The 16957-nt window shown below is 33.9% G+C and overlaps 2 protein-coding genes across 3 annotated transcripts; one reads left to right on the top strand and one right to left on the bottom strand.

Moving 5' to 3' along the window:
• Positions 1-764: 764 nt before the first annotated feature.
• On the bottom strand, positions 765-3232 carry LOC129895774 (protein TAPETUM DETERMINANT 1). The gene is made up of 3 exons (XM_055971538.1): positions 2899-3232; positions 2480-2572; positions 765-1462 (listed from the first exon to the last, which is right to left on the bottom strand). Exons 1-3 carry the CDS (start codon positions 2996-2998, stop codon positions 1125-1127), a joined length of 531 nt encoding a protein of 176 aa, XP_055827513.1. The 5' UTR covers positions 2999-3232; the 3' UTR covers positions 765-1124.
• A 4496-nt stretch (positions 3233-7728) lies between these two features.
• Positions 7729-16920, top strand: LOC129894470 (RNA pseudouridine synthase 7). Of its 2 annotated transcripts, XM_055970178.1 has the most exons (12): positions 7729-7885; positions 7976-8019; positions 8123-8200; positions 8444-8544; positions 8756-8843; positions 11159-11237; positions 11364-11446; positions 12968-13033; positions 13163-13219; positions 14414-14545; positions 15018-15256; positions 16369-16920. In XM_055970178.1, exons 1-12 carry the CDS (start codon positions 7795-7797, stop codon positions 16469-16471), a joined length of 1161 nt encoding a protein of 386 aa, XP_055826153.1. In that variant the 5' UTR covers positions 7729-7794; the 3' UTR covers positions 16472-16920. The 2 variants fall into 2 exon arrangements, with proteins under 2 accessions (XP_055826153.1, XP_055826154.1); XM_055970179.1 differs by lacking the exons at positions 7729-7885; positions 7976-8019 and having other exon boundaries at positions 8119-8204.
• Positions 16921-16957: the final 37 nt, after the last annotated feature.

Genomic DNA, 16957 nt, shown 5'->3' with positions numbered 1-16957 from the left:
GTAGCTTTACCCATTTCTTTGTTCTGTTCAAAATATTGTAATTGTTTCTTTGTGACATAAATTTACTCGCTTTTTTGGAGTTCTAATGTTCTACTTAAGTTGTGTGCTGGATGTGCAGTGCTTATGATCAATTAGGTTACATTCTCTTGTCCGTAATAGTTAGCTCCTATTCTTTACTTCAATGATTTGAAACTACGCAGAGAAAACGACATTTATCAAAAAAAGTTCAACTTAAAAGAGAACTTGGAAATTTGTAGTAATAAACAACCTTCAAAAACAGTTGAAAACTGTAATATGATTGTTGCAAAGTGGAACTTTAATTTTTGGTTTGTTCATCAATTTGTCTGTAAACCTCCAAATACTCGTTTGATGTAATCGTTTCTTGTACTCTAGTTTGAATGATACTTTTTCTTTTTTGCATTTTTTAAAAGTTTGACTGTGATCCAACTTTAGAACGTTTCCCCAAATTTTCTAGAAGAAGAAAAAAGCATGAGCAATACTATAATTTGGATGTTGGAGTTTTCTAAAGCAGCACAACTTATTTAAAAGTTGCCACTGACCCAAATCTAGAGTTGGAACTTGGAACTTTTGAAATGCCAAGATGATCAACAATGAAGTCAAAATTAGCCTTGTTAAGTGAATAATTGATTTCGTCAAAATCCAGATTCATTAGATGTTATCAAAGAATACGAAACGAGATTCAAGAACAATCATTCTGCGCATGTACACTGATCCAAATAAAGAGACACACTCCAAAAGAGTCGTATACTTTATATTCAAAACCCAAAAATTACAGCTGCATTTAGCTTTCTATCCTCAGTCACTTTGATATGAACAAAACAGTCGGACCCTTCAAAATAAGTAGTTGTATAGAATTACGAACAGAATTTTCATACTTCTAGGCAGCAAACACCCATCCATTAGTCTGCATCTCCACGTCCTTCTGATCAATAGACGCAAAGTAAAAGAGACAAATCGAGGAGGAGCTAGGCGGTGTTCTCAATCTATAAAAGCCCAAAAGAAAAGAGCTATTGGAAGTGCTTTTCCCCTAAACTCTATTAAATCATTGTTTTAAGTGTTTTCAACTAGTGTTAAGTGTATGTTCTCAGGCCCCTCTAAGTATATCAGCAGACAACAGAAGAAACAGAGAGTGGGTAACGGAAAGTGTTGGCATATTGGAAGGAAATAGTATGACCATTAATAAGAGGCTTCCCATCATTGACGAGACAATCGTCAAAATGAAGGCGCTTGAAAATGCGAGGGTTAATAAGGCGTGCAGAGCTAAACCAGCCACAGCTGAGATGGATGCCGGAGATATCACAGCCAGAGACACAGACGTTCATAATCTCCACTGTGTACGTGGGTATCCCACTGGGTAGAGGTGCTGTAGGTCCCTGATTTATCACTATATCAGATTTTGAACACTTGTCACCCCATATCCGGTTTGTTTCCACTTCATTCTCTGCACCAAAAGGCAATTGCACATGATGACAAAAAGGTAACCAAAAAAATTAAAACAGCAATAGCAGACCTATCCTTTTATCCTTTTCCAAGTTAAGTTGCTTTATTGTTTCCTTTTTCTCTATCAAATGCTGGGTCGGGTTTGACCCAGCAACTTGAGCACTAATGGGTGCAATAAATGATAATTCTTTTAAGGGTCATCTAAAAAAATATCTACATGTATATGTCTTTTTAAATGTGAGACCTGAAAAATAAGGTATGCTATCTATTAAAGATAATCAAAGGGGCATAGGCAAAAGAAAGGGACGTAACAATCAGAAATGCTGATGTAGGGAATTGAGGCGTTTAAATTATGTTTCCTTCAAGTATCTTTAATGGGAGGGCAGCAATGTGCACGTGAAGCACAGAGCAAATACACCATTATGAGCAAATTTTGTAGAGCAGTGATAGACAAGAGATGCCAAATATTCTTTAATACCATACAGATTGGAAACACTAGTAGCTACCATTTTATTTTACTCTTTTTTAGTATATATTAATTATAATAAACTTTCTAAAGTCAAAAGAATCGTTTGGAAAGTGATATTACATATCTGGCACGAGACATAGACTTTTTAAGCAGAAAAATAGAAAAATACTGAAGTTGCAGTAGCAGTTTCCCAGATTATGAAAAATTGCATGCAAAGTAAAACAATGTAACCAGAGCAGAAACTAATAAAGCAAACGAGTAACTATGCATTTATATAATTTTGTCCTCTCCTTCCTTTTCCTCAACTTATGGGTAAGTATGACAAAGGGTATATGACCAAAAGACATGAGAAAACAAAAACTGACGTGCGCCTCCTACAAAGCAAAAAATTGTACAGTAAACCTGAGCAAACAGGAGGCTGCCTGCCTGATGCTGGACTGTGTAGGGCCGTACCTTAAAGCAAAAAAAAGGGGGATTCGTAGAGCAAAGATTAATTTTCAAATCGACTTTGTTTATCGAGTTATACAACTGATTTTTTTTTGGACTAACCTTGATTAAGAAGCTTGCGATGAGGACCAACATTTGTGTTTTCAGTGACGGCTGAATTTGGTTCCGCCATGAAATTTGGACCAATAAGTCTGCCTGAAATCAAAGTCGATTTATGAAGCATTAAAGAAAAAATCTATGGATAGATGAAAATCAAAAGCGGTAGCCGTCTACAAAATTTAATGTGCACAATTTTGTAGTTAAAAAGGGGACGAAAAAGCTAGTTAATCAAATAAATAATGGAAAGATCCTCGTGTGCTAATAAACAATAGAATAAGCAGACCTAACAAATAAATGCATTCTCATTCAGTGCAAACCGACACCATACATAAACATCTTCGTCTTCTCTCTTTCTCCCACAGCTGTGTGGCATGTGATTTTCATATAAACTATTTCTCATTGTAAATACAATGCATACACACCTGTAAAAAGCTCCGATCTAATGATTAAGAGAAGGAAGAACGCGAACACGGCGTAGGTCAAACCGATTCTGATTCGCCGTTTCAATGATTGAGAGCTCATTATGAAATCGAATCAACAAATATATTGTATGCTCCGGCCTCCCAAAGACGCAAACTCGAAAAAATTTACTGATGTATGGTTCGATTACGAGTGATGGAAGGAGGTTTCAGGAGAGAGACGACACACGAAGAACCGAGTCACTGAGTCGACTCGCCGGTCCAGGTGACGGCGGAACTTTTCACAGAGATTCAAAAATGAACTGTTGAATCAGCTGGAACTCGGTCTTTGACTGAATCACAGAGAGAAAAAGGAAAAAGTGATATGAGAGATACTGAAATGACTTGATAAACTTAAAAAAGTATGAGTTGACATAAAGCAAATATATAATATGTATCATGACATACTTTTTGAGAAGTTAAATATTTATGAAAAATGCTATGAACTCACACATCAAATCAATAGAAGCGCCAAACAACACGAACAGAAGACCGAAGTTGAGAACACATTCAAATAAGAAAAAAAAAAAGTGGGATGAACGGAGACAAAATGTGCAGAGTTTGCAAAAGCAAATAAGCTTTTTTCTGAGACAAATAAACAAAGTGAAAACAAACGCCAGAAATACCAAAAGAGTGGAATCAAAAAAGAAAGAAAGAAAAGCCTGTATGTATAATTGCAATATGTGTGCTCGAGATTTCTCACCTGTTTTCGATAATCACACATACACGTACGGTACTTGGTTGAGAGAGCAATGTCGATCGTCCCGCACACACTACTGCAGAGACTGCAAAAACTGCAGACAGAGAGAGTGGAAATTAAAGAGCCCTACAGAGAGAGAAAACTCAACATGCATTTGTATACAGAGAGAGTGTGTATGTGTGTGAGAATTTACGAGTGAAAGAATGAATAAAGGAATCTCGCGGAATGTTTATGACTAGAGAAAGGAGATAAATGTCATTAAATGCCATTGCATGCTTAACCCTGATTAAATGAACATCCCCACGTGGCAGTGAGACCCGTGGTTAGTGACCAACCTCTACTCAATTTTCCAGTCTACTCATGGTTAAAGGCAATTTGGGGTACTTTGGTAGGACGTATTAAGAATGGTAACATTAGTTAATAGTTAAATTTATATTAGTTATGTTGATATTATTTTGATGCAATATTTAATTTTGTGTAATAAAAATATCATGTATTATATTTTTTAAAAAAAAATTATTTACAAAAATACTTTCCCCACATATAATGGTAATAATGATGAGAAAAAGATTTTGATGAGCAATTGTATTTTTAATCATGCTAATACATATATCATAACCTTTTGTATTACTATTATTATGAATTTCATGTTTTAGTTATATATATCTTAAAGGGGTCAAGAGTGTATTAGAAGAAATAATGCATGTATTAACTTTATGTATTAATAATACCTTATTTGGTATATTTCTTCAGCCCATTAGTTATATATTTTATTGTGTATTGAGGTGTGTATTACTAATACATGAAAAATCAGGATATTAATAATGCAATAAATTTTAATATATTCATTAGCATAATTAAACACACAATTAATGCTTATGTAAATAATTTTTTTATTCCAATATATTTATACATATAATATATCAAAATACTATATGGATGGGATGTGGTGGAGAGCGATGGTTGGGGAGTGGGGCATGGTAAGGGGTGGGTTTTAAGGATACTCAATGGGCGAGGAAAAGATAATGAACTTGAAATATCATTTATAAAATTTGTTTTCTATACTTTTTTCCTCGGTTTCGAAGAACTTATTTTTCTAAGGAAAAAAATTCAAAAACATTTTGACAATCACATGAGGAAAATTCTCCATACCAAGCACATAGTTTTTTATTTGTTAGATCAAAATATTTTCAAACGAGGAAAATGATGTTATTATTGAAAATATGAAAACAAGTTTCATAAGTGACATTTCAAATTTATTATATTTTTTGTACCCACCCAACCACATTCCTCGTCACCCTCCGGACCCCCACTATTTGCGTACTCCATTTCATAGTGTTTTGTTAGATTATATAATGCTAATGAATGATTATTTTTTATTAATTTATCAAATACTAAAAAATAATTAAGAAACTTACTTATTTTTTAAGATATTATTTTAGAAAAGCATTTTCAATGAAAAATATTTTCCTAAGTACCAAATACACTCTTAGAAATAATGTTATCGCTACATCATCTTATTCTTCAAAGTTTACTTTTACTCCTTCCATTTTAATTTAAGTATTTTAATTTCATTTTTAGCTTGTTTTAAAAAAATGTGTCTCTTTCTATATATTTAGTAAGTTTATTTTAACATCCATATGACAAATTTAAAATCATAAAATTTACGAAAAAGGGTCTAAAATGTTCTCGAGCTATTGAAAATGGTACAAAAATGTCCCATTCATTTATTGGGCCTAAAATGCCCTTTACATTCACCCTTAGGTTCAAAAATGACATTTTCTTTAACGAATAATATATGATATTATTAGCTATACATATAACATGGTATTAACTAAAACCTTTCATTTGGTGATATTAGTAATACTTAGGTTTAATACTATGAGATTTAAGCTACGTAAAGACAAAAATACCCCTCAAATTCTTTTAATCATTTTATTTATTTTCTTGATTTTATGTTTTATATTTATTCTAAAAAAAATTATTTAAACAAATTAGCTTACAACTTTTATTATTTTGAGAGAGTTGTTTGTTGCTAAATAAATCAAATACGAATCAATACAATATTTGAAATGTGAGTTGTTTAATATTTACTTATTGAAAAGGCAAATATATCATATGATACGTTTGTCATTTTAATTGAATGTATTATTTGTTGATATATATGTGATCTTCTAATCATTTGTATTTTGAACAATTTATAAAATTGCATACATATTAAAACTACAACTTGCAACTTTTAGGTGTAAACATAGATGGTTTATTCAATTTTACAACCATTACCCTTTTTCGATTTTATAAGTAGACGTTCTATTCTTTTTAAATTGAAAATTGATGTTTTATGAGTGATCAATTTATTAAAATGACAATTATTTACCCTCAAATAAGTGAGAAAATAGCAAACATGACAACAAAATTGTTCTTCTCTTATCTAGTTAAAAGACCACAGAAATAATAATCTAATCCTACATTTATCTATCTTGACTCAATTATATAAAATAGAAAATCTCATAATAATTTAAGAGTATAATTGGAAAGAAACTTTTGTAGAGTTTTAATCCAAACACAAGATTAAGTGAGAAACAATGACCAAACCACTTGATAAAAAATAATCTCTACATTACTAATCCATGCATTATTAATTCCTGTGTTATTAATATTTGTACCAAATAACACTAATAGACAACCCTATAGGGTGCCATTTGGCCCCAAGTAGTTTTGGGGAAAAACTTGAAAAAAACTTGGGAACTAATGTTTGGTCATATAATTTGCTATTACTTGGCAAATATCCCAAGTTCTATATAAAACTAGAACTTGAGAACTTGGGAAGTTTTAAAAATTTAAAAATTACCTCAAATTTTTATATTTTATAAAAACACCCATCATTTATTACCGGGAAGAGATTATTCGTAGAAATTTGGAAGATTTTATAAAAGAATAGTTTGTTATTACCTCATTCGGAAAAGAATAGTTTGTTATTACCTCATTCGGAAAAGAATAGTTTGTTATTACCTTATTCGGAAAAGAATAGTTTGAGTGACAAGATTAAAAAAATAATAATTTATTTTTAATTCGATTAATGTATTGCTTTTGCCCATATTGTTATTTTATTGTTGTTGATTGTTATTAATTATGTTATACAGTTTTTTTTAATAAAACATGTTCCTTATAAACGATTACACAAACTTATAGGTATTTAAAATAATTTTTATAACTTACGGGTGGAAAATAATATTTTTGAAATAGTCAAATATTTTTAAAATTTTTTATGACCAAATATATGATAAAACTTCACTAGAACTTCATTCAAAAATTAATTAGCAAAAATATTTGAAAACTCGAGGCAAAAGCTAACTATTGGTCGGGGAAGGCAGAAAAGGTCGAGCTTCTATATTATTGGCTTATTGCCACTGTTGTGATTCTTGTAATTTGGTCTTTTTAATCTTTTGTATTCAAAATGCCTTTAAAATTTGTAGTTCACTCAAGTGTTTAGAATATGATTTTCAATTGCAATAATACTTTGTTCATAAAATGTAATAACAACAAGAATTGAGAATATCAAATCTGAAAACACAAGCAATAATATAGGGACAAAAGAATGCTATTTCCCCTATTTTTTAATAGATGCATTTCCATCGAATTTTAAGTGGGCGAAGGAGGAAAGAACTATAAAAAATAGTTTAAAATGTAACATTCATGTTTACTCAATAAAGTTAGTTATGTTTATTTTAAATCAATAAAATCATATATTTTATTCATTTACCCATTTACGAATGAAAAAAGAGTAACTTTTAAAAAAAGTTGTAAATATTATGAATACAAAATATATCATAATTTTTTATAACCGAACACATAATAGAATTTCTAATTTTCCATGTCAATTTTATAACAGTAATAACATGCAAAATCTTTTCTAAGATTAGGTTTGTGTAATTATCTATAATTTTAATCCCCAAAGGCAAACACCTTAATCTATTTTCTTAAATAATATTCCCTTTCATAGATCAAGTTTTTTCTCGCATTAAAATTGACAAAGAAAAAATAGGATATTAATACCAAAAATTTAAATAAAAAGAAGAGACATTTGTATTAAAATAGAAATGCTACAAAATTGGATTTGATTTTTGCAGCCATAAAATTTGGGGAGGTTACCGTTTACAATGAATACGAAGAGGAAGCGAGAGGATATGGAGATTGTGTGGCAAACTCCCGCCAACCCACCGGAACGCCATGACTACATCTTCCGTAATGGTAAATATTTTTTGTCTTCAATTTCAGTTCTCAGCGCGCTGTATATTCTCTGCAACAAACTTTTATGCTTTTTCTGCTTTACTTGTGCAGGAATACGCTATGTCAAGCCTTACTACTTCGAATTCATCTCTCATGTACAACTACTACTCTCTCTCACTGATTGATTTTGTCATTTTCTTAATGAATTTGTCAAAAACCTAACTAAATCCTGTATTTGAATTCAAATTGATTTTTCAGGTGAAGAATCGTTGGGCTGGGAAGACAATTGTTGATCTCTTCTCTGATGAATTCAAAGGAAGACCTCGTGATTACTATGTATGTAAGTGCTAATTGGTACTTGAATGGTTGCAATTATAAGTAGTTTCATATATGTTAAAATTTTAGTAGGCCGAACTGTGATTTTAGTTTTTTGAATAAGAAATTATGTGAAGTCGAATTATCTGAGTGATGTTAGCATATATTTATGGCTTACCCTGCTCGTACAGCGCATTTTGGTTCATTTACGTGCATAGTTGAATTCTGTGTATTGCTGAATTAGATGGTTTTGACTTATGCTAGGAATCTGCTGTTAAGTCTGGGCGTATACAAGTTGATGGACAAAAGGTGTCTGTTTCATATGTAGTTCAGTCATCACAAAAGATTAGCCATTTCCTGCACAGGTTCGTATTGTGCAAGTTTTGGCCTCAGAAAATTTGTTTATCGTGACACTATCCTTCTGCTTCGTTTCTTCTGTGTTCAATCCTTTAATAGATTTTGATTTTCTTGATTCATAGCATGTAAATGATAGATCTTAGACTCAGATCTTCTTTGATATGTCCTAATCCTGTCCTGTTATGCAATTCTGAGACCATGACTAACAAAAGGCTGTAGGCATGAACCACCAGTGATGTCGTGGGATGTCGAAATACTATGTGAAGAACCAGATGTGCTGACAGTTTGCAAGCCTGCTTCTGTTCCTGTAAGCTAATAATGATTCCATCTTTATATCTTTTTTTTTTCTTGAGAAAGTGATATGTTAAGATTGTTTGGAATATGTTAAGACTTAACAATTTTTGAAACATCGAAAAAGAACCAATACTTACTGATGCTCAGAATAATTTGTGTATATTTTCTTTTTGATGAAGTCAGAATAATTTGTATATATTAGGTGAATTTTTAAGACGGATTCAGCGGAACCCATAGCTGATACTCTAGCTCTGCCCCTGCTGATGCTATAAATGTGGTCACTGGTCACACCTTGGGTGGACAGATAATATTGTACAACCACTGGATCCATCATTCCATTACTCATGCACACGTAATAATCTATCAATCCTGAAAATAAAGTGGAAAAATTAGCCTGCATATTGTTAATCTAGAATGCAATGCTTATGGACCTTTTTTTCCCTCTGTTTTTATTGGATATTGATAACTTGAACATTTCTTTTTTCTGTTTTGAATAAGTTTTTACATAAATTATGATATAGTTTGTATTTAGATCTGATATTACAATATTGACCTAAAGAACAATGGTAAGTTTCTGTTATCAATGATTCAACTCATGTTAAGCTCTTTTATTTCAGATAATGTAGAATGCATAACCATGCACTTCTACTCGCTTTTGTTATATTTCCATTTTTCCTTTTCTCTTTTTATAGTTTGATTCACTGATTCTTTATCTGATTCTCGTGTATCTCCCATGGTTGCATAACTCGAAATTTCTTTTTATCAAGATGACTATAATAAATCTACTATGTTGAACCCTAACCAGAAGATGGTAAGAATTAGGAGAAAAGGTGAACCTTTTTTATTTTTTTATTTTTTTATAATATTGATCAGCAAGTAAGAAGGGAAAAGGTGAACTTCTGTTACTAAAGGACCTGGGTCCCGGAAGCCACTATTGATTGTGTTGACACTCAAACACCTGCTTATATTTGTTGGCCCTTAGAAGATAAAGAGCACATTGTAGTTTAAGAGGTAGTTGTGCAGTGCCACAGCATTAGGGGTCGTTTGGTTGGAAACAAGTTATCCCAGGATTAATTATCTTGGGATTAGCTATCCTGGGATAATGTATATGTGATAACTTATCCCATCACTATGGTATAAATGGTGGGATAAGTTATCCCAAACTTGACTACGAAACAAGACATTAAAATTTTATCCCCGGAATATTTTTTTATCCCATGAATATTTTTTATTTTTATCCCTCTCACCAAATGACCCCTAAGGGTATGCTGGCCACCACCAAAAAGTTTAAACTACAGACTCCCTATCAGATCAATAATCTGTTCAGTATCTTCTATACATAACTGTTTACACCAAAAAAGTAAAGATTCAAGACAATTCCATTTGACTTTGTGAATGGAATTGGACCCATCTTCAAAACATCTTGCATTTCTCTCCCTCCATACTGACCATCATTACATGAGGGAATCAATCTCCACCATCTCTTTTGGCTCTTACTTCCCCCCTTCTAATCCAGCAGCTAAGAAGGTCTGCTGTATGCTCAGGCATGGACCAGCTATAGCCAGTGATGTTGAGGAACAAATTCCACAGCTGAGCAGTATACTTGCAATGTAAAAAAGGTGCTTTTTTGTTTCCTCAGTCACCATACACAGAAAACACCTAGGGACCAGTTGTCTCCCCTTCTTCTGTAGCACTTCTTGAGTAAGGCATGCCCTTTTAATAACCAACCAAGTGAACACTTCACTTTGGTAGGTATGGTGCTCTTCCAGAAACAGTTCCACTTGCCTCGAGTATTTGCATTAGTCACCTGGAGACCTCTTGTGTAGGCACTTTTAACAGAGAATATCCCATTTCTATTGTTTTTCCAGGGATGTGTAACTCATGTTTGATCTAGCGTTACATCATTTCAGCATCTAGTTGCTATTGTTCCCCTGTTTCACCATTCATGTAAGTAATGTAAACATCTTCTCACATATAGGTGCATCCATGTGGATATGTTTTTCTATTGCCTCCAATATTTCAAAGACCTAGTATTTAGCTTTTGTTTCGGAGTTGACACTTGTCTCCATTCTCCATTTACATGCCGCATCATATTTCACTTTTACCACTTGATTGCATGCTTGTGATCTGTTCCTTTGGAGTACTGAAGGTTGTAGATTAAATAAATTCTCACCATATCATAGCCTTTCAATGATCTGGTATTCATGTTTGTGTTGAATGGCCAACTCATTTCTGATGATAGTGCCCTGATTTTTTGTCCTATAATTGTTTTTTTTTCTTGCTTCACCATTCATATGTATAATGTAAGCAATCCCTTCTCATCTGTAGGTGCATCCATGTGGACAATACCGCAAGAATACGGTCGTTGGTATACTACAAGCGGAGTATGGCCTGGCACCTTTATTTCGTATCCTCTGTTTCACTAGCAGCAGCAGGCATAACTTTTTATCCTGTTCATAATGTCATCGAGTACTTTTCCTTGTCACATTAAATATAGCAATTTGTTCTAGTCTTCTCTTGACTATTTTGTAAGCGGTTCATCGCCTAGATCGCTTGGTCTCAGGACTACTTATTTTGGCTAGGAGTGCTTCTAGGGCTGACCTCTTCAGGCAACAGGTATATTTTCTGTTTTTATGATTTGATTGCAATGAATTGCACAATGACAGATACAATAAAGATAATGGATCTTGAATGTGTTACTGCTTTCTAATCACACCTATTTCTCCTTACTGTTTGTCAATATGTTGGCGGTGTGAGACGAATAAGCTCCAAATATAACCAGATTTAGTAAAACTCCAACAGCTGTGTGCTCAATTTCTTGTTGAGGAGGTATTAAAATGGTTCCTGTCATAATTTTTGAAGCTGATTGTTGACATATATGATACTCATACTAAATGCTTTATTTAACGAAATTAAGCGATCTTTTTTTCTCTAATTAAAGGGAAGCATATTGCAGTACTATTTGATGTGTGGCATTTGAAACCTCACTAGTCCAACTCAAATTTTCTTAATTTGCTATCTGTGTTAGGAGACTCTTGTTGAACTAATCTAATTCTTGTTTTTAGATACTGTTAGCTCTTCCAAAATTCTCTTAATAAGAGGTAGAATATCTTCCAATTGATGTTGGTTTTATTACATGGGGCCTATTGTATGCTTCCTAAAATTCTACAACAGAGGTTCTTAAAGATTATTGTTTGATATTTTGGCATCAATATCTGAGCTCATGAAACAACTGGTGTATAATTGATGTATAGAGTTTATATTTGATCTAATAACTTGTCCGGGGCAGGGCATGGAACTACCTTTTTGATTTTGGATTTAGACAGGTTATCTTTTTTTCCTGAGGAAAAGATTTAGATATGTTATCTCTATCTTCTATTTTGATTGGTATGCTATCTTAATCTTCTTAAGCTATTTGAATAATTCATTTGTGATTTTTGGGGCATTGAAGAGATTCCAGTGAATAACTCCCATCATTGGAAATACAGTATTCTCATGGGGTTGAAGTTAGCTTTGTCACAAGTTTCTTGGTCTATGCATATATTTTGCACCCAATTTCATATGACCCTTTATGAGGTTTGAGTGCATTGCTCGAGAGAAGTACTTTTGAATTACTTGTAGGAATTTTTGGTGGCATTTCTTGAATTTGTTTTCCTCTCCTATTCTTGTTATTTGTCTCAACTGCTAAACTTCACTGCACTTGTGCAAGTAGAACACGTTCAGGTTAAAATTAACCCAATTCTAGTTATTTGGACAGTGATAATTGCGCGGCCTGGATATTTTGCAGTCAGTTGCAAAAACTCATTCAGATAAATATCTTACAGTTCTGAGAACATTGTCATAATGTATATCAGCTCCAATCTTCTTCTTTCTTTCTGATTTTTCAGTAGAGTATCTACTGATTTCTTCATTTGCTACAAAATTGATCTTTGAAATGGTTGGGGTGGAAGACTCTGTAAGAACTTGTAAAGTTAAACCAATGTATTTCAGACTCAGAAATCCATACTTTCATCCAGTAAACCATGCTTGACTCCATCCTTCGATTCCGCTAGGATGGTCTGCGTTCTATCTAATGTTAAGTTGTTAACTGACCAGCTGTTTCTTAAGCCTCATTAAGTACACCTTGCTTTTTACCAGATAGAATCAGGGGCAGTGCAGAAAAGGTATATTGCAAGAGTAATTGGAGTATTCCCAGATAAGCAGGTATTCATTGTAAAAGCCAGGCTGTTCATCGTGTTATTCATTCTCTTTCACCAGCATACCCCCTTTGACTCTCTTTTGAACTCTTTCCCCTCAAAATGATCTCTTTTTTGACTTGTTTTTTCTCCTTAGCAAGTTGTGAATGCTAATGTCAATTACAATGCTCGAGAAGGGAGGAGCACAGTTGAGGTAAGATGTTTTTTTGAATTGTGTATATATTACTAGTGCCTGCTGGCTCTTTCTAGTAAATTTGCTCTTTCAGCTTTTGTCTCTTGTTTATAAGATTTTGCTCAACTTATGATATTGGTTGATTCAGCTCCTGCATAGAGCATGACTTGCATTTTTGTTTTGGAACAACTACAAACATACAATTTACCAATCTAGAGGGAAGCTTACTTTAGGACTCAAAGCTTTCTTTTCGGCTGCAGAATGGTTGAATATTGCACATATGATGGAGTAACAATTTACACTGTTTCTCATTCATTATCTACATCTTAGAACCAAATGGCGACATATATTCTTTAAAAGAAGCTACGTTTGTTCCCTTGCCCCAACTTTTGGTGATGGAAATCGTGCGTAGTTATTAAATTTTCTTGTTGCTGTAACGCAACATAATAACTGCTAATTTTCCAGTATCTGAGCTAGTTCCCAGAAAACATGAAGGATTCGTGCCCCCCCCCCCCCCCCCCCCCATATTTTCCATCCTTAAAATTCGTAGTTCCTAGTCCAGCACTAAATGATAAGACCAAGTATCTTTATCTACAATATTAACCTGGCTAATTGCCTTATTCTTACACATGGCTTGTCCACCAGTTTCTATCACAAAGTCGAGGAAAGTTAAAAGCTGAGACCAGAACAACATTTAGAAGACAAAATATGATGTGTAGGTTTCTACCCAAATGAACACACATCATATGTTTCTCTTCTTAGCTTTTATGAACTGTTATTTAGTTCTGGCTTCTGAGATTTTTTTGCTTCTGCACTTTGTTGCTATTTGAAGTTTGTTTAATTATTTTGGAGCCTAAATGTATCTTTACCTCTGCATTTGTTACTAGCAGCAGATCAGTTTCTACTGTTGCATCAGATATGCTGAACCACCAAAAGTTCAGTTGAGAAATGTTTTTGTCCTTTTTCATTGGGTGGGGACATGTATTAACATATCGACCTGTGGAGATCAAATTCTCAATGCAGGGGTGGACGCAAATCAGCAATTAATGTTCTTTTTCTTGTAATTGTGTCGCTGAATAATATTGATTTGCTATGCGGGTTTCGTCAACCATTTGATGTGCTTTGAGCTTTGGAGAACAGACTTTGTTATGCGGCTTTCTGTTTCTTGTTTGATATTATTACTTGCTAGTAATCTTGGGCAAATCATACTAGTAGGTGAGGGATGACCAGGAAAATAGTACTGCTCCATTGAAGGGGAAGGCTGCCTGTACCAAATTTACAAGGATTAGTACCAATGGAAAGCACAGCATCGTTTTGTGCGAACCCGTAACTGGAAGGACCCATCAGGTATTTAACATGTGATTTTGACAATTTTCCAGTATCATTTTATGTCCTTTTATGCCCACTCTCTAGTCGTCCCTCAACTCATATGAAAGAGAAATCTTTCTGCATTTTGTTGAACATCTCTTTGCTCTTTATTTATATATTTGTTTGAGTTGAATATTCTTTTTGCTTGAGTTATACCTCTTTTTATCATTTTAGCTCTTAAATTTATCTGTTTTTTTTGTTCATAATCCATAATTAGAGTGTAATATATTTCAATTTTTGTTAAATTGCATCTTCAAATGATTTATTCCTGTAAATAAGGTACCTTTTGTCCTCCATTTTAATGGCCATTTCTATTTAATATTCTCTTGTTGAGGGATTTCTAGTGAATGTGATTTCTGGAATTTGTCTTCGTGTTGGTTTGAGCAGTGGAAATTCTCTCTCTATAAGGATTATTAGCTTGTTATACCTAACGAAATTTGCTTCGCAACAGATACGTGTGCATCTGCAATATACAGGTCATCCCATAGCCAATGATATGCTCTACCTGTCTGAATTCGTGTCTAGTCGCTCTGCTGAAGGATTGAGCGCGGATAGAGCTGCAGCAAAATCATGCTCTCTTCCAGAGCCCATCTCTCTTGAAAGTGGAATTAGTGACATGGAAAATGACTCCAATGAAGATCTTAGCATTGATCCTATGTGTACAAATTGTCCAAATCTTGCTCCGAAAGGGTAAGGATGGTATCTGTATTGCATAATTCTTGATAGGTCCTTTCTTGAGTGCACATTCAACCTTAGAGTTACTGTCCATACAGGTCGAGGGTCTGTGGTGATTGGTGACCCTTAAATTTTGGCAAGTGAACCTGTTACTCCTCTTAACTATATTTGGATTCGAGGTGACCTTGTACTATTGAAACGTAGAAATTTGCTGAAGGAGGGGGTATTTGGAGGGTTTGTTTATTGTGAGTTTTTTCTAACTTTTAAATACCTTGATGTCTGAAAGCCAAGAGACATCTTTCTTCTTAGCTAAATCCAGGTTTGCTACTTAAGTCAATTGTTTCACAATGACCGTTCTCTCTTCTGCTATGCCATTTAGACCTATGAGCTCATCCAAAATAATGGATTTTCTTGCTTTCGTATTCCCAGAACAACTAATATCCACCTTTTGTTTGCATTTATAAAATTTCAAGTTCTTGGCTGACACAACATCTGGGTTGTTTTCCACTTAAGGGAACAACACCATTGATGTACCCTTTCCATGAATCCCTCTGCTTCTAGCCACATGCTCAAACTTAAGTTAACAGCTCTTCCTTTACCACTGTTAGATTAAGAACAATATAATTTAGTCAGAAGCCATCTTATCCTAAACCCAAAGATCAAGCACAAACCGCTTTCAAAATAGAGTAAATGTTGGACAAAAGAATTTGAGATGACTATAATGCCCACCAAGATCAATATACCAACTGTTTTCTATGGAGAAAGTAGGTGGAAATGTGAAATATCCTATGTTTCATGGTCATCTTGGCACCAGAAAATCATCAAAACGCTGACGTGCTTACTGGTACTGAGTGTAAAATTACTAGTGTGCTTCAGCCTATGTTTACTTTTCCTGATAAATCTTCTTTATTTGCTCATCTAAGATCTTGTCTTCCTTTATGACTAGATGGTTGGTAAGCTGGTGGGCCACCCCTAGGTTTGGGTTTTTGAGAGGCTAGATTGTGAATTGTGGCTAGACTAATCTGGTGGTTGTTTCAGTTGAAAAAAGTATAACTTGTGAGCTTGCTGTTGGTTGTGGAACCTTTTCTCATGTCTGGGTTGATACCCCTTGTTATTTCAAAATGCAGGTATGAGGGAAATGAAGAGGGTCTATGGCTGCATTGTGTAAAGTATTCAGGACCTGACTGGATATATGAATGTCCACATCCAGATTGGGCATGTCTAAGTTGATATGCACTTTCAACGTTCATTATATGTCTGATTTCAGAACTTTGTTATGCTCTGTTCATTCTTGTGCAGCTGTATGCGCTGTGTCCTAGTAAACTTCTGGAGTTCTGCGAATTTGTTTCTGGTGAGGCACCCGTACAGTGTTTTGGTCATTCTATGATGCATGGTCTACTTTGAATTTGAATTTATGGGAGGGGCTAGCTTTGGATACCTTTCGAGCTCAACTGGTTTATGAACAAGTGTTTGCAGCAATTTTGCAACAATTAAGACGTCGTCTGTGTTTGGCTGAGGTGATTTTGTTTCACCTTCTTAATGTATTGGATTACGGAGACCTACCATTTTTAATTTGTAAAACAGCAGTATGGAACATTCGGCAGTTAATTGATGACTGGTTCTCTGTTGCAAAATTGCAATATCTGGATATAATCCTTATTCTTAGTTCTTACTTTCTATCTTTGATTCTTCTCCATCTATTGTCTTGTTTGGTTA

Source organism: Solanum dulcamara, chromosome 7 (genome assembly GCF_947179165.1).
Source record: "Solanum dulcamara chromosome 7, daSolDulc1.2, whole genome shotgun sequence".
NCBI lineage: Eukaryota > Viridiplantae > Streptophyta > Magnoliopsida > Solanales > Solanaceae > Solanum > Solanum dulcamara.
The sequence above is the reverse complement of the archived record's forward strand: the minus strand, read 5'-3'. Positions and strand labels throughout refer to the sequence as shown.

Coding starts and splice junctions, on each gene's coding strand:
- LOC129895774 (XM_055971538.1), bottom strand. CDS start 2,998: ATGAGCTCTCAATCATTGAAACGGCGAATCAGAATCGGTTTGACCTAC. Junction 2,573..2,898: donor TAGATCGGAGCTTTTTACAG/GTGTGTATGCAT, acceptor CTTTGATTTCAG/GCAGACTTATTGGTCCAAAT. Junction 1,463..2,479: donor TCGCAAGCTTCTTAATCAAG/GTTAGTCCAAAA, acceptor CTTTTGGTGCAG/AGAATGAAGTGGAAACAAAC.
- LOC129894470 (XM_055970178.1), top strand. CDS start 7,795: ATGAATACGAAGAGGAAGCGAGAGGATATGGAGATTGTGTGGCAAACT. Junction 8,020..8,122: donor ACTTCGAATTCATCTCTCAT/GTACAACTACTA, acceptor TTGATTTTTCAG/GTGAAGAATCGTTGGGCTGG. Junction 8,545..8,755: donor ATTAGCCATTTCCTGCACAG/GTTCGTATTGTG, acceptor AAAAGGCTGTAG/GCATGAACCACCAGTGATGT.